Source organism: Eublepharis macularius, chromosome 7 (assembly GCF_028583425.1).
Source record: "Eublepharis macularius isolate TG4126 chromosome 7, MPM_Emac_v1.0, whole genome shotgun sequence".
Lineage (NCBI taxonomy): Eukaryota > Metazoa > Chordata > Lepidosauria > Squamata > Eublepharidae > Eublepharis > Eublepharis macularius.
In genome coordinates this window covers 74,976,795-75,000,597 of record NC_072796.1, presented here as the reverse complement: position 1 = coordinate 75,000,597, position 23,803 = coordinate 74,976,795, and the positions used below count along the sequence as shown (strand labels likewise).

The following is a 23,803-nucleotide window of genomic DNA, read 5'->3' as shown; positions in this document are numbered from 1 at the left end:
AGTATGACTTTATCCACGGAATCCCTCCAGCCTTGACTGACTTAGTCAACACTAGCGAATGAGTACCATGAATACAGAGGAGGGTGGACAGAGGGATTTGCACCTACATCTCTTATTCAAATCCCAGCCAGCTAACTCCATTCATTAAACCACACAGGAAGCTTTCACTATCAAGTACTTCAGGGTCTGAACCATGAACCTGTCAGACGCTGGTCTCTTGAATCACCAGGATTCCTTTTCACTGGAATTGAAACTACAGGCAATTCCAGCTGGAACAGCTACACTTCAGTCAACAATCTTCCTTGCTTGGGAAATCAGAAGATACCAAACAAGCCAATCCATACCACTGATTTTTCATAGTCCAAGATTTTCGGTTTTCCCTCAACTGGACAATTTTTTTTAATGAGGCCATTACTTCTGCGACACTTCACCTCTAAACTTTGACAACCTTAACACTTGCCTACTGCCCAAGGCATGGACACATTCTCAAGCCCAACTGCCTAACGCTTTGCAAGGGTACTTTTAAAAAAAGTTACTGCAAGGTACAGCAGGGGGTAAATTTGTCTATGGCTGCAGTCCTAAATATTTCCAGGCAATATGCCATGAGATTTATTTTGAAGTGGACCTGCTTAGAATTGCTCCCCGAACCCCTCTGTGTCATGTAAGTCCATGCAATTTGTTGACCGCCTCTTGAATACTTGTAATATTACCTAGACAATGAGGAAAGTGATGGGCTGCTGAAAGACATCTGTCACACTGTTGACCTGTAATTCCTGGTCGACATTCACACTGCCCTGTAGCTGAATTGCACGTGTCATGGTAGGAGCCACTGGCTATACACTGACAAGCTGCAGAAAGATGTCAGATTTAAAATACATGGTAGCATTTACATGGCAGATGCTACCTACTGAATGCTTCTCCTGCATAGCTGTAATTGAGATGAACACAGGGCTCATGTCGCTTCATAAAAGGTGGAAGGTACTATCCAGCAAGAACTGCTTCTTTCGGGGTCTGTGACTGCTGTATTCTGAGCATCTCCTTTAGGAGAGACAGGATTATGAATCTCTATACAAACCATCTCTTGTTTGCAAGGACTTAAATCAGAGCAGAAAATCTCACTAAGAAAAGAGAGGGCTATACTAAGGGTTTTCATTCAAACACTGAACAGTTTGGGCCTTTGGTGGAAAAAGAAGTTCACACAAAGATGACCTTTTGCAAGTCTGACACGTACAAATCATTCAGCTTCAAGTGACAACTTGCTCAAAGCCTCCAGCTTCAGCCAATCTCAGTTTTCAATGGCAAAGTTCAGACTTCAATTTTTTAAAGTAAAATTTTGTAACTTCCAAGGTGGAGAGCTTACATTCTGTTTTGTTAGTGTTTTTTTCACAATGAGAAACTAACATTTTGAAGACAAATCTGGGGTTTTATTTTCATATTAACTTGGTTGTTTGCTTCAGTTACCATGAAGCCAGGAGTCTTCTGGTGTGCAAAACGTGGGAAAAGGAGGACACGTTCCTGCTTCCTGCATGAGCAGCTGCTATACCGAAAGAGGCAGCACAGCGTCATGGTTGGAACGTTAGATCAACACAGTGAAGGCTGGGGTTCAGACCCCCCACTCAGCCATAGAACTCACTCAGGACTAGTCACTTTTTGTTCAGCCTAATCTATCTCACAGGTTGATGTGAAAATAAAATAGGAGGAGGAGGCTGTGGCTCAATGGTAGAGCATCTGCTTGACATTCAGGACTTCTGCTTGATATTCTGGAGAGCTGCTGCCGATCTGAGAACACAATAGTGACTGGAATGGACCAACAGTCTGATTTAGTATAAGGCATTTTCAAGTGTTCATAGGCTACTCTGAGTTCTATGTAAGAAGGATAACAATGTAATAGGTAACAGGAATGGCTCTCTCCATGACGTCAAATTCTTTCTCCCACCCTGCTGGCTCTTCAGTGTTGGCTTTGAAGCTGCCACAGAACAATCATACCTGGCCACAAAGATGAGTCATTCCTTTACATAAGAATCTGCAACACTTTGTCATGTCACTAGTCCCATCAGTGTTATCCCACACAACAGCTCTTGCAGGGTTCTAACCTTTCCCTTAAGCTACTGATATCAGAACCTGGGACTTCATCTCAAAGTAAGCTCCTACCATGGACTTTCTAACATGGACATGCACTCTGAGATAGATAAACCAATAAACCAAGATGCCAACTCTGTCCCCATATTCACCCAACAACACAACTGCTGGACCTAACAACACCAATTATACTATATCAGATTCATTCATTTGTTCAGCTTTATATATGCTATCAAGTGTCAACAATGCCCTTCCACTCTCTACATTGGACAAACACATCAGTTTCAATGCAAAAGAATAAACTGATGTAAAATCTGACATTAAAAATAACAACACTCAAAAAAAGCATTTTAAAGTTCCAGGACATTCCATTGTTGACCTAAAAATGTCAGTCCTCAAACTTTCAGAGGAGATAGCAGTGTTAGTCCTCAAACAGAAAAGCTACAAGGGGAGATTACAACACGAGATTGCTGAATTTGAGTTAATTCACAAATTCAGAACAATGGAACCTCCAGGGTTGAATAGAGACTTAGGACTCTTATTTCATTATTGATGCTAATTTCTGCTCTAATCAAGCTACTTTGTACCATTGCACCTTTTCATCTTGACTTGCTTATTGCAACACCCTTCTCACCTTCTGACTGGGATATAAAGGCTCAGGGATCTCCATTTCTACTTGTATCTGAAGAAGCGAGTTTGAGTCTTGAAAATACATACCCTGAAAATCTTGCCAATGGCAACTTCCTACTACATGTTACCAAAGTAAGTAGTATGTGATGTATGAGCAACCAGCATGCAGGAACATTACTATACAGAGGTGACTTTTGTGTAGGAATTCAGTTATATATTGCACTCAATCCATTCCAAGTGTTGTGCACATGTGCACACAGTGCGCACACAGACACCAAGCTGAGGACAAACTGATCAGGTTGACTACCTGCCAGTGAGGCAAGGAATCTGCAGAAATACTACCTAGTTTAATTTCCATGCAACACAGGTTAAGTCAAAGTATTTTCTACATAGCAAGAACATTTGTTACTTTTTTATCCCATCCTTTCTCCAAGGAACTCAGTGCAGCACATATGGCTCTCCGCCACCTGTTTTTATCAGCCTTCTGAGACAGGTTAGGGTGAGACAGAGTGACTGGCCCATTCAGCTTTATGGCTAAACAGACATTGGAATCCAGGCCCCCTGCATGCTAGACTGTCTCTTTAATCGCTACACCAAACTGATCCCAGCTGTAAGAAGAAAATTGGTTAGTCACTTACGCAAGCAACTGGGATAACTGTAATAACCAGCAGCACACTGGTCGCACTGTGGCCCAGCGTAGTTTCTGTGGCAAAAACAGTGACCCTGAGGACTACATGTGCTGTCGACAGATCCAACTGCATCACAAGTACACCCTGAATGCAAAAAACCAACAAATGATTATACTTACAGGTATTTGTGAAAAAATTCTTTAAATTATACTTTTCATACACTTTAGAGTCTGAACCAAAACTCAAGAAAATCAATTCTAATTCTAATTCTTCTGGAACAGGGAGAGTAAATCAATCTTCAGTAAGAACTGCCCATGAATTAATCAGTTATGTTCTTGTAATGTCAATACTTACAATGCATATAACGATTTTATTCATCTATATGAAAGCTATTCAAGACCAGGGATTAGAAAGGGGACCAGTATTTTACAACCAAATAAGAACCCTTGTGCCTTTTAAAAATATACACAAGTTATAGAAAAGACATTCAAAGGACCAGACATGTGAGATAAGATACCCTGAAAGCCAATCCACATTATTTTAGGTAAGTGCTTATGCTATTCCTAGATGGTATTCAACAGTAAGAATTTATTGTCTCTGGTGGAGTATTGATTAATATACTTGAACTCCTGCTGTGTTATTTATTAACCCAATATAGTGATGTTCAGTGTATATTTTAAAATGCTGATCAATTTAAATTCACCACAAACTGCCAGATGATTGGACAAACATAGCCAAAACTAAGGTATTTATTTTGCCACCTAGAAATGCCCATTACCAATTGTCATGGATACAGCTAAAACTATAGGAGTACAATTGCTGGATATGACCAAGAAAAGAAGATTCCTTTGTACAAAAACAGGGCTAGCCCGACCCCATAACTACAAGCCACAATGGGATTCTAGAGGCCTAGAATAGAACAACCTTGGAGAGGAGCATGAACCAATGGAGTAACATAGTTGTATGGTCTCATGTAGTTTAGAAGAGCCATCTAATTCGTATCACTATATACAGTGTACTAAGGTTCAGGTGCAGAGAGTGTCTGAAAAGGGCAGAAATCTCTAACTTCATAGAAGCTAGCATTATTATTCAAGGACAGATATATTGGTGGAGGGCCAAAAAATATTCATATGTATGAGAAACATATAATCACTAAATTTCCGTAGCCTCGGTTAAGATAAGAAGTAGCAAGAATTAACTATTTTTATATATTTTAAGATGTTTCAAATATGGATAACCTTGTCTGGTGTTTGAATTTATAAGATAATGTTAGCCAAGAATGTGAGTCCCTTTGAGGTGGGACAGACAGCTATTGTAAGGCGATAGTCCTGAAACCCTATAAATATATCAAGCTGAATTGACCAGGAGCTTCATCCTAGAAGAGGCTCCTTGCCTGTGACTTTCATATCTTTTGGTAGGATACTTTTTTGGACTCTTATAATCGCTCTCCTTTAATAAATTATGTAGTAATAATGGATGGTATGGTTTTCTATTGATTGAGTTGATATTAAGATCGCTAAATAATTATGTTTTATTAATAAAGACTTAAAATGGAAGCAGAGACTCCATAATTGTATTACTTGTGTACAATACCTGGTGATAACCTAAAACATTATCTCTGGTGTTCCTCTTACCAGGAGTTAAGTGATTTCATATATAGGACACGCAGGGCTTCTTAAGTGCATGCCTATATCTGAACCAGAGCCATTCAGCACACAGTGACATGTTTTATATGCAGTTCAGAAATCTGAAATAAAGATGCTAGCAAACTTTTTTTAAAAAACTATATGTACATTATTTTAAATGTTTTATTCTTTTGTTATTCAGTATCAACTTCCCTCATTCTCCTTCTGTTCATCAGTGGCCTTAAGAAACTAGGATTAAGAAAGAGCACAGGAATATTCTGCAGCAGAGAAAAGGAAAAAAGCAAAGTGTTGAAACTAATTCACTTTTCCACCTCTAGCCTCTAGTGATGCCCATAGCCACCATATTGCTATCTTAATTGCGAGTTGCTGACACTCTCATTCCAACAAGAATGCTGATCCTCCACAGACAGTGATTACAGGAGTAGTGTAGACTCTCTGCACAGCTGGCTTTTAGAGGGGAGTACAGAGTTAATAGGGGAAAGCAGAAGAGGGGTAAAGGGAGGCAGTGGCCTCTTTCCATGAACAGCACAACTAAGAGTTGCTATCTAGATGTGCCCAGTGTGTGTGTGTGGGTGGGGGGGGATACAAAGATGAAACAATCTCTTTCATTGGACAGCCTAAAAGACATTAGTTTCATTTTAAAAACAGAAAAAGAATGTGCCATCAAGTTGCAACCAACTCATGGTGAGCTGAAGTATGGGGTTTTCAAGGCATGTTCAAGGCAGAACAGAGGTGGTTTGTCATTGCTTCCTCCGCATAGCAATCCCACTCTACAGTCGCCACTAAATTCTGCCGTAGATTGAATTTGGACTATATGCTCAGGTTTAAATGGAATTGTGGCAGATTTTTTGGAGTCATTCTTGGAATCCACACTGAATTTGGCAAGTCCCTCGATGTGCTGGACCTTGCTTTGCGTTAGTGGAGCTGTCTCATGCCAGTAAAAAGAGAGGATGCCATCAGGATTTGTAATGCTCAGTAACTGTAAGACAAAGACTGGATTCTCCCCACTCCCGTGGTTGCCTTTGTGGGTCACGAAAGGGCACACATTCAGAGTCATACAACATGATGAAAGTGGCAGCTCCCATATGCCTAGGCAGCTTTCCATATACCATTCCTAAGCAGCAGCATTCAGAACCTCTAGAAAGGCTGCACTGGATTCATCAACCAGCTAGACGCTACCTGGTTAGAACTCAGTAAGAATAACAGATTCGTATTATACAAGTGATAAATTAGCCTAACAAGTTCAGGAAGATTGTGTTATCATCCAATACTGTTGTTTTGAATAGCTGCTGTGCATGATCATTCTCAACTGAACCTTGCACAAGACTCATCACGAGTCCCACCTCTTGCATTTCACTTCATTTCGACGCCGCCGTTTATTTTTTTTTCCCTTTGTGCCAATGTGCACATATCTGCCAACTGAGGTCCTGCCATGCAGCTGCAGTGGTCTCTAGTCTACAAAAGTTTATGCTGTAATATATATTTTACTCTTTAAGGTCCTGCAAAACTCTTTCTTGGTTTTGCTGCAGCTGACAAGATAGATGAACACTGGCAATTATTTCCTCTGCAACAGGCCTTCACATTTATTCAGACAAAGTAAAAAACATGACGTGTGATATATAAATGTATATTTATTTAACCAGTTTTAGCAGGACTTGCATTTAAGTAATCAAGCAGACAATTGTAGCCAAAATTATTTGAAAATCTTCAGTTCTACAATTCGCTTTTCCAAAGCCAAGAACAATTAAATGAATAGGTTTTATTTTAGCTGCTTCTGGCACTGCAGGAGATGAGTGTGGACAGTGACATCATCCCAAGGAAGGACGCAATGATGCCCTGAAATCTCTGAAACGCCTTCCTTGTTCAGAAAACACAGCCCAAAACACGGTGTTACTGGCTGGGAAAGAGAGGGTAGGATGCCGGGTGGCAACTGCGACTGCTTTTTCTGCAGCTGCCGTCATTTCAGCAGGTGAAGGACAGACAGATGTGCACCTTAAATTATAATTGTGAAAACTGTACTACAGATCTCAACAGTTTGAGAAAAGCGAAGTTAAAATAAACCTTATTCTCAATGTATTTTCATGGCATGTACAATCTATGCAGAAGCACTCATTCAGGATCCTGTTTCTCTAGCGCCAGCTAAAAAGGCAAACCTTATTTCTAAGGGATTTTCCATGAACTCTCTGGGACTGCTGATATTTCTAAATGGAAAGACTGCTTACTTTGGCAGAAAAGGTAATGGAAATACCCTGCTGCACAGCTATCACAGGCAATCCCCTGAAACCCAACACGGCATCTGCATTGTCCTGTTCTTCTGTCACAATCACTGTTGTCCTAACACCCCTGAGTCATAGCACTGATAACCTGGATGGTACAAATTAAGGTGGGGGTGGGGGTGGGAAGAGAGCTTAACAGTCTTGAGTTTTACATTACCCTCAATTCTAAAGTATAGGGTGGCGCATGTACTGAATTTGACTTTGGCATCTAAAAGAAGAATTGCAACACTTAAATTGACAATGTAAGCCAAAAAATCCTGGTTTGTGGCCATCTTCGCATTCAGAAGGAAGAAGAATACAGCAGCATTATTACACAAGCAAGAAAAAGGAACCCTCCACCATACTAAAAGAGGGGGCCCAGTGCTGTCTATGCAATGACAATATTACCTGTTAAAGAACAAAGCTTAAGCAAATTCATCGCTAAGGGAAATGCAAGTAATTTCCAGTCACAGCTTTAAATACAAGTTTTTCAGCTCTAAGCAGTAAACAAGCCCTTGGATGATGGAGGAGCCTTGTGATAGACAAGCTCTTGACAAGCAAAGGTTAGCTTGCTTTGCAGGTGTGTGCATGTGTAGAACTGCTCCTATTTTTAAATACCAGTCATCTTTAAACTAGAATTTCTAGAAGACTTTTAAAATGGGAGGGCTAGGTAGAGTTTTTTTAAAAGGCAGGGGGAAGCAGGAGCCCCCTCTTCTACCCATTCTGCCCATCATCAACAAAATCAGCTTTTCAGGCTTTTAAAGCAACAGTCTTGGAACTGATGTGTGACTTTGATCAAAACAATGAACCTGGAGACAACTCATAAGCAAATTATCATAGTTTAGCCCTTAGTGTTGAAACAAGACAGAAGCACCTGGTGACAGATCACAAATACTAATGCAAAGCAGAGGAACATAGGGGGGAAGGATCCACATGTTCTGATCCAAAAGGGTTACATATTTAAGCCCACCATCCTTGGACATCTATATACAAGCACAGAAAAGTAACCAAGTGCAGAAAGGGAACTCTAAAACTAACGCAGAAACTCATCTTCATAGTATCTAGTTTTCTCAGGATTCCGCCTATGGTTGCCATTAAATGATAAACTATAAATGACAAAAAAGAGAAGAACTTGCCAAGTATATGACCTGCAGAAGGATCTTCAGGGCTTGGAGTACCAACAGGATGAACAGAAATCCCTTTTAAGTGGGAGGAAAAACATTAAGAAAATAGCTGGAGATTACACTATAGATCAAATTTGTTTTATATAAATTAATGTAAGTTGAGAACACAAGGAATTGGGGGATAAGAAACAGAATGAAAGTCCAAATTGTGATCTTCACTTTTCTTTTACCTCCCTAAACACTCTGGCTGCCCCACGTCCCCATTCATTGGGGTTTTCTCTCCCTACCCTCAATTCTCCTAGTTCACCTTTCCCTGCCCATGCCCCTCAACCCCTCTGACTCATCTCCCACCCTTTCCCAAATTCCCCTTTCAGGCTCACATTCTTCTTGCTCTCTCTTACTGAAATCCACTCACCTCTGCCCACCTTCCACCTTCTGGCACAGGGTTTCTGCCACAGCTAGTGACCCTCTCCTAACCTTCTCTCTCATAATTGAAGGTCATTGGACATCTTCTGAGGTTATCTTATTTTACTAATGCAGAGACTAACAGAGAAATCCTAAGAAGAGTTACTCTAGTCTAAACCCATGGACTTAGACTGGAGTAACTCTTCTTAGGATTGCCCTGTGAGAATCTAAAATGATGTTTTTCTTACTCTATCAGGACTGTATTCTATTAGTAGATGCCGTACTATACTATCACAACAAACATTATACATGCTTAAAACGTCAACAAAAATGGGGAGGAGCATGCCTATACTCTCATTCAGAGGACGTTTAAAAATAGAATTCATAGAACTCTGCTCCTCCACCCGTTCGGTCAGATGTGCTGCTGACTGTGAAATCCTGCTTTATCTCACATTACAGAAATATCTGCTGCTATTATGCACGCTGCATGGCAAAAAAGAGTGTGGATGCAAATTCAAAGATTTGTTTGAAATACTGGTACTCACGGTCACAGAAAGGAAAGCGATGGTATCCTTCAGCACACTGGTCACAGTGCTTGCCCTGATAATTCGGTTTACAATAACAGTGACCTGATCCTTCCTCACAACCATTAGAATGTTCTGGATTACAGCTGCAAGCTAAATAAGAAAACAGCACCACAAAAGCTTTCTTCAACACTATTTTTTTTCATTCCTGAAGTTTACCATTGTAATTACAACAATTTCAATTATACTGTGACTGCTTCATTGTTTAGATAATACTGTAATTTGGAGGTGAAATATTATTTCATGTCTTTAAGAGAGCTGTGTGAGTTAACCATGCTAATATACAGTCTTCCTACTGACAGTAGCTTATGTTAAACAAATGACTAGTAACTATCTGCCAGAGACTGAGCTTTCTTACAGGACTGACATCTCTGTCTTCTTGGCTCATGGCTAGCTGCTAACTTTTTTTAAAAAAAAAGCTGATTCTGTTTATCAACTTGTACTCTTGCATCAAACTTCAAATTATTAAGGAGATCTATTATCTGATCTCTTGACAAGCTTTTAATGCTAAACAAAGGCTACAAGAGGACAATTTTGATCAGGGTTTTGGAACAAGAGAAGAGGATGGTATTAATCAATTCTTGCTACATCTCACAACATTACTGAGCCCCCTCCCAACAAATGAATTTTCAGAGGTTGTGGGTACTGTCACAAGGAAGGGAATGTGGTGAAGATCTATTCTTTTTTTACTCTGTTCCATTCCCAGTTTCTTGGATCTGTTGCTCTGGTACCAGTGCACAGGGACACACTGGCAGGTGTAGTTTTTCCTAGCATATTTCTACAGCAGTAAAAGCAGCTATTCTTGTCAGCCATCTACTTACTAAGCAGATCTTGGAAGCCAGGCAGCAGCAGCCTTATAATTTCTGCAATTTGCTATCCCTGTGTTAATCTTGAATCAAAGATACCAACAATGACATCCTAAGCAGAATGACACCCTTCTGAGTCCACAGACTATAAATATGCTAGCTACATATAACAACATAAAAAGTTAAAAAGAAAGTAACATACGTATACATCCATTTGGTGCTGTCACTGGAACACCATAAGGACGATAATAGCCCTTTGAACACCTCTCACAGTTTACACCAGCTGTGTTGTGCTAGGCAGGTTAAAGTGAGATTAAAATGTAAACAGAAAAATACATTTGTAAGAATAGCCAAGCAGGAAACAAAGTGAATACAGCCATTTTAAAATACATCACTACTTGAAAGCAAATATGGCAGAAGAGCAGTACCTTAAGCTTTGCTTACACTGCAAAACTGTCATCTTGGACTACATTACATTACCATGAAACATATCGAATGATTAATGTAAATGCTTAAACTAGAGTAAGTTTAATTCTTGGCTTCTATCCCTGGAATTCTTTCCATGTAATAATAAAAGATTTACATAGGGCCAGAGTGCCAGCAACAAACAGTATCTGGTCTTATTGGTAACATTTAATAAAATCTTATATACAATGCTTATTTTGTTAAAAGATTAATTCCTGAGTTCTTTATATTTAATACACATAATACAAGAGCACTCATTTTGTTCTCTCTGCATTTAAATAGGGATAGAGCGATGAAAACAATGTTATATGATTCCCTTAGGTTGCAAAACAATGGAGGGAATGTCCAAAAAGCAAAAAAAATAAATTAAAAAGTGAAAAGTGTAAAATCAACTTACTTGGACAGCAGAGATGTGATCATCTACTGATCACTTTGTAATCAATTGACTGTTCAACAAGCAGGTCTTGCAATAAAATGACATATGTGTCACAGTACTATAGAATATACATTATTAGATTGGATCCCAGCACAGAATTCTGCCTGGGCTAGAGGCCTTATACAAGTAGAAACACAAGAAAAAGATCATGGTAGAGTGGCTTAAGTCAAGCATATTGTGTCCACATTTGCATTTCGAGCCCTGCACAGCCAATTATTGGTCACTCTAATATATGTTGCACAAAATGTTGCACAAGCAGAACTCCACTAAGCCTGTTTACCTTTCTGCTGGCACATTGCTGGATCCAAGCCAGAGTTGTTGAAAAATGACAAATCTTACGATCTCTGTACATCATACCCCAGTTTCCATCATGCCATTCATAGTGGGGTTCCTGACTAGTCAGGGACCAGTTTGCCTCAGCCCACCTGACCTGAAGGTGGCACGAGGTTTGGGGGGTGGGGCTGAGATGGCTCATTCATAGATAGATTTCCCATCATGTTTCTATGTTGGGAAAACCTATAATTAAATTTCATGGTTAAGCAGTTTTGTCCAACCTAATTTCCACAAGATCAAATTATGAACAATCATCATCAGTTGCCTTGACAATGTTTCTTAGACTGCAGTCACTTTTCCTCTTTCATGTTCCAAGAAGAATAGCTAACATGTTCTTTCATGCAAAGACTCAAAGAGGAAGCTCTATACAGAAATATCAAATTGAAAACAAAAATAACCCTTCCTTCTCTTTTAAATAATTAAAAAAACTAAATCCAACTATATATGGCACACAACCTGGTTTTATTTGAGCACGTGGATAAAAAACACATGACAGTTACTCTGCACATTTCCTCTGATTTTCAGATTTCAAATGCAAGGCCAGTTGCTGTTTGGAGGTATTTTATTTATTTATAATATTTAGCTTCCCTTTCTTCTATATTGGAACTCCATGTCACTTACACACAGGGTTTTTTTTCTGGGAAAAGAGGTGGCGGAACTCTCAAGAGGGAAATGGGGAAGAAACACATGGGATTCTTTGAAATAATATTATTTTTATGCACTATTGCCAAGTATTTTCAAGAGGTGCCGGAACTCCATTCCACCGCGTTCCCACTGAAAAAAAGCCCTGCTTACACATGAGATTTCCCATCCCGGCCAGATCCAGATCTATGGCCCTGTAATCATATCCTGGGCGTTAGCAGGTACAGACTCTTTTCTGACCTTCCCCCTCAATTTTGCACATGACTTGATTTCTTGGCTGACTGAATATGGACCTGCCTCCCCTTACTGATCATAATCATTATGGCTGTATTGATTGATGGGCTAAATTTTCATGTGCCATTCAGGAACTAACAGGTCAGGGTAGATGGTACCTTGCTTAGGATGACAAAATACCTTGAAACGGTCTGCCTCTTGTGTGCAGGACCATTTGCACATCTATCTATACACATGAGAGGAAACTCGTATCATAAGCCCCACTCTGGGCACAGAATTACATATATATATGGGTAAGGAGCTGGATCATGTCTGCATCCGATCGTATTTCTGAGATCCTTTTCTGAAAATAGTGTGAGAAGGAAACTGGAACATGATCCATCAGTGACTGCTTGATTTAACACTCAATTTCCTGCTTATTCTCATTCAAGTTAGGGTGTTTCCAGACATCATTTCCAGCACAGAACGTACCACCCAAAAGGGATCTTGATAGCAGGCCTGTCCTCCAAATCTGTCTGAACTAAATCATCGTCCTAAATATGTATATGTGCTCTGATGCAAGGTGCTGGCAATTTAAAAAAAACTACATGCAAGGTGCCTTTCAATTCTTTTACAGAAAAATAATGTTGCAATTTGTCTGGAACAATACCTCATAATGTCCCTCTTATCAGGTATTGTCTCGTCTGAGGTCTCTTTCTAAAAGAATGTTTAAAACAGATTTTGCACAAATAAATGATTTATCTTTTATCTTTGTAATCAGAATTCAACAGAAAAAAATTGCATCAAAGGCATCAATTGGGATTCAATTCCAAAATGACCTGTTTAAGACTGATTTAAAAGCCATAACAATACTATATCTTAATCCTCCTAACTTTTTCCTATTATTTACATCGCCGTTTGTTCTCTTTCTGTTTTGAACTGTAGTTTAAAACTACAGTTCAGTCTTTCACTAGGTGGATCCAGCCATTTTTTTCACTCATCTAGCCCAATCCCCTTCTTTATCACAGCTTCCATCCCACATGACTTTTGGCCATGGGTCTCATAATCACCAGCATATCCTTTTTGGTGGTCAAAGGGGACTCCCTCCTCCCATTTTCATCAGCAGAAAAGCCTACTGGTCCAACACATTATTTTACGAATCAAGGGATAAGAGATGTGACCCTTCATCTGTCTGGCACAGGTTTTTAGAAAAGACTGTGAAAGTTATGTTGAGCAAGCTTGTACTGACTTGACATGGCTTTACAATAAAGAGAAATAAGATAGGACAGGGAAGTTTAGTATTTCTTGTAAGGGAGCTGTCAGTTTACTGTTTAGTGGATTATAGGTTGCACAGAAAAAAACTGTGATGACTTTTCGTATATCACTTGTTTACAGAAATGTATTCTTAAAGAGTGTGTTTAGGTTCAACATAAAGTTTTGAGTCAGTAAAATTTTTTCCCAAATTTTCTTCAGAGAACAGTGTGACAACACCCTGTCTCCAGACTTAGAAACTAGGGACTTAAATTTCAAACTCTACACACTTCTTTTTTAAAAAAAATATTTTTATTTTTATAATTGAGGCTTTTGGGAGTGCTTAGTGTCCTAGTCCTCAATGAGGGATGACTGGACTTGGGGTGCCGCCCAGCATTCACTTGGCCTATTATGAAGGGATTATAGGCTTGAAGGAACCACACAGTAAGCTTGATGAAAACAACTAAGAAAGAGGTTCATGTCAGAGATGCATGTAGCTTGGTTGTTTCTTTGTTTTCCTTTTCTCCATTTCTCAAAACTACAGTATTTTATTTATTTTACTTTATACCCTGCCTTCCTCCCCAATAGGGATCCAAGGTGGCTTACATAATTCTCTTCTCCATTTTATCCCCACTACATCTTTGTGGGATAGGTTAGCCTGAGTGTGTGAGAGTGGCTCAAGCCACCCAGCAAACTTCATGGCAGAATGGGGCGTAGTAATAAAGTTACTGGAGAGCTTGGGCCTGAAAAAGTAAAACAGTTATGAACCAGGTTTCTTATCTGACTACTTCACACTTATACCATGGAACAGAAAGGCTTCTAACCGTTTTTCACAGTCCCCAAACCCTACCTATCTTGAAAATACCTAAATTCCCTTATGGACTCCCTGCCTAACCAACAGACATCTTAAGCCTTCTCCCACCCAAATCCAACAAACCCCAACTTTATCAGTTGGCCAGCAGATAAACAGCCAAACTCATTTTTTTTCTCTATTCAACATAGCAATCCACCATTCACAAGTGACTGACTGAGGCTCCTAAAGGGTGGAACTTGAAACTATCCATTACAAAGTTATTTATAAACAGTTATTTATCTAACATCCGTTTCATATTTATTTATAACCTGTAAAACCAAAAGTGTATTTTACCTGGCAATCGATGCAAACTCCTCCACCATGATACTGTCCAGAGAGATCTAAGCTCTCTTTACGTTGTTCAGCCTCAGGACTATAATAGCAATCACTGGCATGTCCATGGCAGTTGCAGGCTGGGAGAAAAGATGGGTTCGATTTAATTATACCAATGGGGCAAGTGAACAGCAGAACACAAAGGAACGACGCTTATGAAATTTCAGGAGAATATGCAATACATTTTTCAGCAGCAGCAACAAAGTACTCACAGTGTCTTCTTGTGACACTGTTGACTTACCAAGCATGCTCACTTGCTATAATCTCCTAAACCTTGGAATAGGGAAGAAAAAGCTTTTAAAAATCTGCATATTTACAGATAAAATGACTTCTTCACAATCTTAGTACTTCCAAGCCCATAGTAGTTAAGAGTCCAGTAGCACCTTTAAGACGAACCAACTTTATAGTAGCATAAGCTTTCAAGAGCCACAGCTCTCTTCGTCAGGTGCACCTGACGAAGAGATGCATCTGATGAAGAGAGCTGTGGCTCTCAAAAGCTTATGCTACTATGAAGTTGGTTAGTCTTAAAGATGCTACTGAACTCTTTACTATTTTGCTACTACAGACTAACTACTACAGACTAACACGGCTAATTCCTCTGGATCTATGTCCAAGCTCAGAGGAAAGCTACTTAAGAAGCATGCATAAGAGCTATCTGATTCCAAATGTGTGTCCTCCTTCCTGCTGCACTGTAGTGGTCCTTGTTGACACTGTTCAATAATACAGCAGAGAAAAGAGGGCAGGCAGATGAAGCACTGTAAGAGATACCAAACCTGCCAGTTGCTTTCAACAGTGGAAGGCTTAAAGTTACAGGATTCCACAGTGATTGGAGGCAGGTATTTCCCTTTTCTTTTGCAGCACACCCTGGTGGGAGGAGCAAGTCAATTGAATCCACTAGGGTTGTGCAATCCGGATCTGGGATTTGCGGAGTAAATCAGATTTTTGCCAAATCTGGCTTTCTCAAATCAAATCAGGGAACCAAGATCCAGATTCACAGATGAATCCAGGTAAATCTGGGAAACATGGCTGGCTCCTTCCTGGGCTTCTGCTTTTTTCCAGTAGGGAAGTGGGTGAGGGAGCAGGAATGAGGCAGAGGCAGAAGGGGGGAGTGAGTGGCCAATCTGTGCAGGAGCTCTTCTTGTCTGCCTGGCATCTGTGACACTGGTACAGCTGGGCTAAGTTGTAACAGTGTCCTTTGCTTCAGTTTGGTTTGGGTGGAATTCTGTTTTGACATGATTCTCTAATTTGGTGTTGGTCCTTTTGATACATTTTGGTTCTGTTGGGCTTCCTCTTGCATTTGGGAGTGTGCCTTTGGCCACTGGCAGCCTTGCTCCTGTGTGTTTCTGCCTGAGAGCCTGTTTGGAAATGTTCCCCACGTAGGAAATAACGGAGAGTTGCTGGAGGTACCTTCTTTAGGGGCCCATAGAACTAGCCTCTGCAGCCCAATCTTCCAGGAACTTGGGTGGTCATTAAAGGTCAGTAAGAAGTAGGATCTCTGAACATTTGGTGAAGTTTGCTTGAAAAATGACACGCACACCCCAGATAGTTTTCCCCTTAGGGAATAATGGAGTGTGGCTGGGGACACCTTTTTCAGGGCCCACAGAATTGGACTCTAAGGTCCAATCCTCCTCAAACTCGGGGTGTGTGTGTGTGTGTAGACGGCAGACGGCAGTAGGTTCCCTGCAAATTTGGTGGAGTTTTCTTGAAAAAACATTACCCCCAGCCCCCCCTTCCAGATAGCTTTTCCCATAGGGAATAATGGCCAAATAAATTGGGATTCTCTGATCTTCTTAATTGAATTAGAGAATCTTTCCTGGATTTCAGGAACCCAGGAGTTTTTGGGGATCCCTGAAACCCAAATTTGGATTTCTAGGATTTTTTTGGAGGGTGCACATCCCTAGATTCCATAAAATATTCTGAAAAACAATGATTGCATCTAATGTGATACCCATATGAACAGCACCTCCAACCAACAGAGGATCCAGTACCCATTCCTTACTGTTTAGACAGGGCTTGGTATCTTGTTGTGTCTTTAAAAAGCTTCTGGAAATTTTGATTTATTTTGAAGGCTTGGATAACCTGCACATTATTAATACATTTTCAGTGCAATCCTATACAGAGTTGTTCCAGTCTAAGCCCACTAATTTCTTAGGATTGCAGTTTGTTTCTCTCAAGTAAATGTTAATACAATTTAATACACATTCCCTCCCCAAATCAAACTAGATTGTGCAAAAGTTGATTGTGTTATAGGACCAAAAGTTGATTAAACAATTTTTAGGTTAGAGACCTGATGTACTTTGACACAAATAAGCCATAAATAAATGCATATTGTGTCCACAGATCCCTAAGAATTTGCAGTGAATTTATGCACTCCTTCAATTTAGGGATTACACAAATTAATTATCTTATTGCTTGTACAGTAATTTCACTTTGGATACAATGGGAGTAATTATTTAGGAGCCCTGTTCATCTATCTACTCTGGTGAGCAAACCAGAAAAGATGCATTAGTATATTGGGATGCAGCTAAAACCAACAAGTTTGACCCCAACCCACATGTGACCCCAAAAACCTAGATGAAATATTTCAGCACAGGATTTGTTTACCTTTGGTAATCTTCTATCCAGGTACTCTTCCCTTTCATCCACCATAAAACATATCCCCAAACTGTTAAGCTAACATTTTTTCATGTACTTACATTCACACTGATTTGTGCTGGTAGCTGTTGCAGGTTGCCATTTTCTCTGGTTATATCCAACACAGCAATGGTCACAGGTTTCCCCACATGTGTTGTGCTGACATGCACACTGATACCTGGATGTTTAAGCAATTCTTACTTATTTGATTATTTTTGTCTTTTCCACACAGTGTGTATACAAACCATGTGTCAGGCTGCATCAATAATCTCTACTAAATACAAAGGTCCTTCGTCTCAAAACATGAACAGCAGTCAACAATTCAGCAAGTAAATATATTAAGCTGTTAATCAATTTCATGCAACGTGCTAACATTCTAAGGTTGCAATAAATACATTTTCTCAAATTACATACAAATGATACAAAGCATTAATATATACACATACTCCCATTGGCTGTTTGAATAAAGAATTGCACATAACCAGTTTCATAACATGTCTGGAAAGATAAGGTTGTGTGAGTTTCTGCAGAATGCAAGTCCCTTTCCAAGGTCCGTGATATACACAGTAAGATAAGTCTTATGTTTTCCAAGTTTCCAAAGATGTAATCCTCAATTCAACGATATCCTACTTTATATCGTATCCAAGATGTTCTAAATAGCCCAGCAAAATGCCAGCAGGAATTGTTTTGCTTATTCCAAGCTTTCTCAGGGGCCGTAATTAATCCAGTTCACACATCTAAGTTTCGGACGTGCATGGAAGGAACACGAGGGCTACAACGTCAGTCATTGTAGGATATTTTCCACACCAACCTTTCACAGCATCGTTGAATTGAGGATTACATCTTTGGAAACTTGGAAAACATAAGACTTATCTTACTGTGTATATCACGGACCTTGGAAAGGGACTTGCATTCTGCAGAAACTCACACAACCTTATCTTTCCAGACATGTTATGAAACTGGTTATGTGCAATTCTTTATTCAAACAGCCAATGGGAGTATGTGTATATATTAATGCTTTGTATCATTTGTATGTAATTTGAGAAAATATATTTATTGCAACCTTAGAATGTTAGCACTTTGCATGAAATTGATTAACAGATTAATATATTTACTTGCTGAATTGTTGACTGCTGTTCATGTTTTGAGAAGAAGGACCTTTGCATTTAGTACGTGTGCCAGTCCTTCCTGTTGCCTTTTTGTTGCTGATGCATCAATAATCTCTTCAACATTACAGTGGAATAGTTTCAGGTGGGCAGCCATGTTGGTTTACATTGGAAGAGCAAGATCTGACTCCACTAGTACCGTAGAGACCAACAAGATTTATGGGGTATATACTTTCAAGAGTCAAAGTTCCCTTCATCAGATATCTGACTCGGACTCAAAAGCTTATACTCTGGAAACCTTGTTGGACACTAAGGCACTCCTGGACTTGCATCTTGCTCCATTACACTCAAACTTTATTCCAAAAATATTAATGCCACTTTACACATTTTTTCCCAGCATAGAAGTATTTGTTTACCAAAATGTTCATATCCTGCCTTTTGAGACAAAGATAAACAAAGCAGCTCAAAAAAAACAAGACTAGATAAAACAAAAACTTATGTTCAAGATGGCCAGGGAACCATATAGTAATGTTGATCTGAGTGCTCAAGTAGTTTCATATGGAAGTAGTCTTTAAGATAGTATTTCAATCAATCATGGTATTATTTTGGACTGCTTTTCTGAGTTGGGACTGGGAGGAACTGTTTTGCAGTGGTTCTGCTCCTACCTAGAGGGCAAGTATCAGAAGGTGCTGCTGGGGGACTGCTGCTCAGTCCCTTGGGTTTTGGCCTGGGGGATCCCACAAGGTTCCATCTTGTCCCCTATGCATTTCAACATCTCCATGAAACCTCTGGGTGAGGACATTCTGAGATTTGGGCTCAGTTGTCACCAATATGCAGATGACACTCAGCTTTATCTTGCATACTAACAGGTCCAGGGATGCTGCAGCTTTACCAGCTTTGACTTTTCCTGGGCAGAAAAGATCTGACCACTGTGGTGAGTGCCCTGATTACTACAATGCACTTGCAAAATGTTCAGAACCTTCAATTGGTACAGGATGCTGCATCCAGGATGTTGACTGGAGTTGGTCGTAGGGACCATATCACTCCAGTCTTGGCCCATTTACCCAGGCTCTCAATCTGTTTTCAGGCACAACTAAAGGTGCTGTGGTTGACCTTTAAAGCTCTATATTGCTTGGGACCAGCATACTTGAAGGGACTGCCCACTCTTATTAACCTACCTTTCTCCGATGATCATCTTCTGAGGCCTTGCCTCAGGCACCCTGCCTTCTGAGATTAGGCAGGTGGTAAACTTGAGGAGGGCCTTCTTGGTCATACCATTAAAACTCTTGCACTCTTTGCCCTGGAACACTCATCTATCCCCTTCTGTTACTGTCTTCTGCCACTGGATGAAGACTTTTGTTTCATCTGGCATTCTCTCAGTGATCTCTCCTTCCTGCCCCATGTTTTAATTTTTTATATACTTGTTTTTATTGTACTGCAAGTGAATTGTAACCTAGTTTTAAATGTTTTAATGATGTGGTTTTGTTTGGTTTTAATGGTTTTAAGATTTTTTTTTATTATTTATGTTTTTGATCTGTTAGTTGTCTTGGTGACCCTGATGAGAGCAGAAAGGTGGTATACATTTTGTAAATAACTAAAATAAATAGATAAATAAATAACAGACTGTATTTTGTAACATTTGAATGGTTGTACAATTGTTTTTGATAAACATATCAAAAAGCAAATGTATGCATGTGAACAAAAAAGATAAGCCATTATTCAGATATTACCAATTTTTCATTTTTTGATAGAAGGATTTATTTCCAACAAAGAAATACTAACATGTTAATCTGTCCATAATAAGTTCTGAGACTATGAAGAAAACTGGAAAATAGTCATAATTTTTACAGACTGAAACGTATTTTTTTTAAAAAAATTTATTGGTGAGTTTATATTCCATATTTAATACATACATTCCCATCATATCTAATTTACTCTAACCCCCACCCTTTCCTCCCCCCTCCTTATCGACTTCCAACAGCTTTCCAACCCCTAACCCTTCTTATTACTTAACTTAACTTCACTTATATTCTTCTATAACACATATATCATAATATTTCTTACTCTAAGCATATTCAAATTGTTTTATATATATACTATATTAAAATCTCTAATCCACCAATGTGTCCATTTTACTCTTCCTTGATTAAACTCTATATTCTAAGTAAGATTTACTTAAACATAATACTAGCTTAGATTGTAATAATTAAATTCCCCCTTAGTGGTAAAGTCGCTTATCTCTTCTGTTTACAACATCACATTTTAATAGTTCTCAAACTGCCACAGTTGTCCCTTCACATCCCATTTTTTTTCTAAATATTGTTTCAATTTCCCCCAATCAGCAATAAATTGTCCTGGATTGAAACATGTATTTTTGAAAGCACAATTGTTTCAACTGTACAGCAAGTTTCCTTACCTGAATAGGCTCTCGTCACTTTTTGCATCACAGACATCAGCATGTCCATGGCAAACACACTGTCCACCTACGCTGATGTCTTTTATACTGTAGTAATACTAGACAACAGAAAGGAGATTTGCAGATAATTAGCTGAATTGATCTGTTCTTTGTATATTCTGTCAATGGTTATGGATTCTAGACCCAAGAAGGTATATAATGATAGCAAAATATATTAACAGCTAAAAATACATTCTCCTACCATGTGTTCAGCTTACAAACTCTCTCTCTCTCTCTCTCTCTCTCTCTCTCTCTCTCACTCACACACACACACACACACACACACCGCATTTTTATGGACAAGGGAAATGCCTCAACTGGACGTAGGTATCCTGGAGGGACTGAAACCAATAGTACTAGTAGAAGGTAAATGACATGTTAAGCAGGGGGAAGAGACCCAACAGAGCTGGTATACGCAAATAATGAATATTTTCATTTATTTATTTTTTAAAACTCAAATTGTTAGTCATTCTCCCAGATTGTTTAGTTACTGGCCTTCAGGGCTTTTTTTCTGGGAAAAGAGGTGGTGGAACTCAGTGGGTTGCCCTCAGAGAAAATGGTCACATGGCTGGTGGCCCCGCCCCCTGATCTCCAGACAGAGGGGAGTTTAGATTGCCCTCTGCGCCGGCAATCTAAACTCCCCTCTGTCTGGAGATCAGGGGGTGGGGCCACCAGCCATGTGGCCATTTTCAAGAGGTGCTGGAACTCCGCTCCCCTGTGTTCCCCCTGAAAAAAAGGCCTGCTGGCCTTATTCACTTGATGGCTTTTTCATTATAACACTGCCAATATTCAGGCTTACATAAGACTAATACTACAATCCTATCTATGCTTATTTAGAAACTAAGCACCCCTAAAACAGTGAATTTATTACTAAATATACAAAGGATTGGGCTGTAAGTCTTTTGCAAGCACTTCTAACATGAATGGTGTTCAAAAGAGAGCCTAACCTTGTTAACTCAGAAACACTCCCTCCTACCAACACATGCACGGCAGACAAAGTTATTTGGGCTGAATGAACATAAATGCCAATATTTATACTCATTTATGTGTACACTTAAACGGAGAGAAAAGATTATCTGTCATACCTTAGCTATACTAATATACATTAAAAGAGAAAAAGAAGGGAAGCCAAATTTGGTATTTTATCCACAATGCCCAGGAAAGGCAAAAAGCTGTTTCTGTGAGGGAATTTCTCTAGAATACATGAACTACCCAGGAGTGCCCCTCCCCTCACACACACATTGCAGAAAAAAATACATTGGGGGAAAGTTTAAAGCTGCTGAGATTTCACAGGACTACGTCACAAGATCTCAGCAATCAATATGGAAATTTCATTTTGACACTTAAAGACATACATTGAGGGGAACAAATGGGAGAAATGAGAGCTGGTGAGGGAAGACAGAAATTCCCTTCCCCATCCCCACATCTCATAAATTATGATTTATCTCATCCACACAAGCATCCCACTTTCATCTGACGCCCCTAGATACAGGTGTGTCTGGCACAACAGCAAACTGAGTAATACAAATTGTGAGGCAATAGGGAAGCATGAGTTGCTTCTGTTTCCAGCTTCCATATTCTTCATAATGTCCAAAGTGAGGTTTTGCCATCTTTCCATATCAAAGATGTGTGAAAACAGGAAATAGAAGTCACTCACATTTTGTTTAGAATAGAAATTGCTGGCCATACATAGCATATAGCTTTGTCTTGTTTCATGCATTAGGAGAAATAGAAAAAAAATCAGCTGTATTAGGGATCTGTTAAACAGTGCAAAATGTTTATAGAATCAGTCAATTAGAATGAAGCATGTCATCAAGCCAAGCTCTCTGCCTTCAGGACAGTTCTTTGCACACATCGGCTGCTTCCACACACATTGGATAATCCACTTTCAATACTCTTTAGTGAATATTTGAAACTGCTTTTCCATGGCCATTTCCACACATGTTGAATAATGCACTTTCAATGCACTTTTGTAATCCTTTAGAAGTGGATTTTTGGTTCCACACATGGAAAATCAGTTTCAAATGTTCACTAACGAGCATTGAAAGTGCATTATCCAACGTGGGTGGAAGCAGCCCATGTGTGGAACAAAAAATCCACTTCCAAAGGATTGCTAAAGTGCATTGAAAGTGCATTATTCAATGTGTGTGGAAATGGCTATCAACTCTACAGTTTATTCCATGTTATACATACTGATGGCAAATATCAATTTCACTGCTGTAGCTTATATTGCACAAAAGCCTTAAAGATAAATATTAATTTACATAAAGGAATATAAGAGTTGTGTGTCATGAGGGAAACTGTAGCTCTCTGACAGAACACATGCTTTATAAAGTAGACATTCTCATGCTCAGTGTTGGTCATCTCCAACTAAAAGGCTCTCAGGAGGTCTGAGAATTGAGGTCTGCCAAATGGCAGTTAGAACTGAGAATTCTGGGCTAGATGGGCCAATGAACTGGCTGAATATGAAACACATCTGTGTATATGATCAAGCAAAGAAGCATATCTGACTGATTGTTGCAGAAAGTCCTGTGCATGCAATCCTCAAATGTGTCATCAGATATGATAGAACCAGGTTTTCATAAAGTGTTCCAGCCAAAGGCCTGGGCCGATTCCAGATGACTAACCTTAAGGCGCTTCGTGCCGCCCTCTTCTGGATCGCGACGGGGAAAATGCGAAATATCGCGTTTCCTCGCGCAAGTTTTGTGCGACGACGCGCAAAACTCGCGCGAGGAAACGCGATATTTCGCATTTTCCCTGTCGCAATCCGGAAGAGGGCGGCATGAAGCGCCTTAAGGTTAGTCATCTGGAATCGGCCCTGATCTTCCTCTTTTCTAATAAAATGGATCGAGGAATGTTTAATCACACAAACATTTTACAGATCCAGAAACAAGTGAAGAAGTGTTATGTAGGAGCACACATGA

The 23,803-nt window shown here is 39.6% G+C and overlaps 1 protein-coding gene across 1 annotated transcript in view; it reads right to left on the bottom strand.

The window, feature by feature from the left end:
• LAMA3 (laminin subunit alpha 3) overlaps positions 1-23,803 on the bottom strand; it is a 172,196-nt gene that overhangs the window by 102,171 nt on the left and 46,222 nt on the right. The window contains exons 6-13 of the mRNA XM_054985871.1: positions 20,841-20,938; positions 17,381-17,496; positions 14,646-14,764; positions 10,361-10,451; positions 9,314-9,445; positions 8,376-8,438; positions 3,348-3,482; positions 711-848 (exon numbers count right to left, since the gene is read on the bottom strand). Of these exons, the coding sequence (XP_054841846.1) occupies positions 711-848; positions 3,348-3,482; positions 8,376-8,438; positions 9,314-9,445; positions 10,361-10,451; positions 14,646-14,764; positions 17,381-17,496; positions 20,841-20,938 (892 nt within the window). The remainder of the gene's footprint in view (positions 1-710; positions 849-3,347; positions 3,483-8,375; positions 8,439-9,313; positions 9,446-10,360; positions 10,452-14,645; positions 14,765-17,380; positions 17,497-20,840; positions 20,939-23,803) is intronic.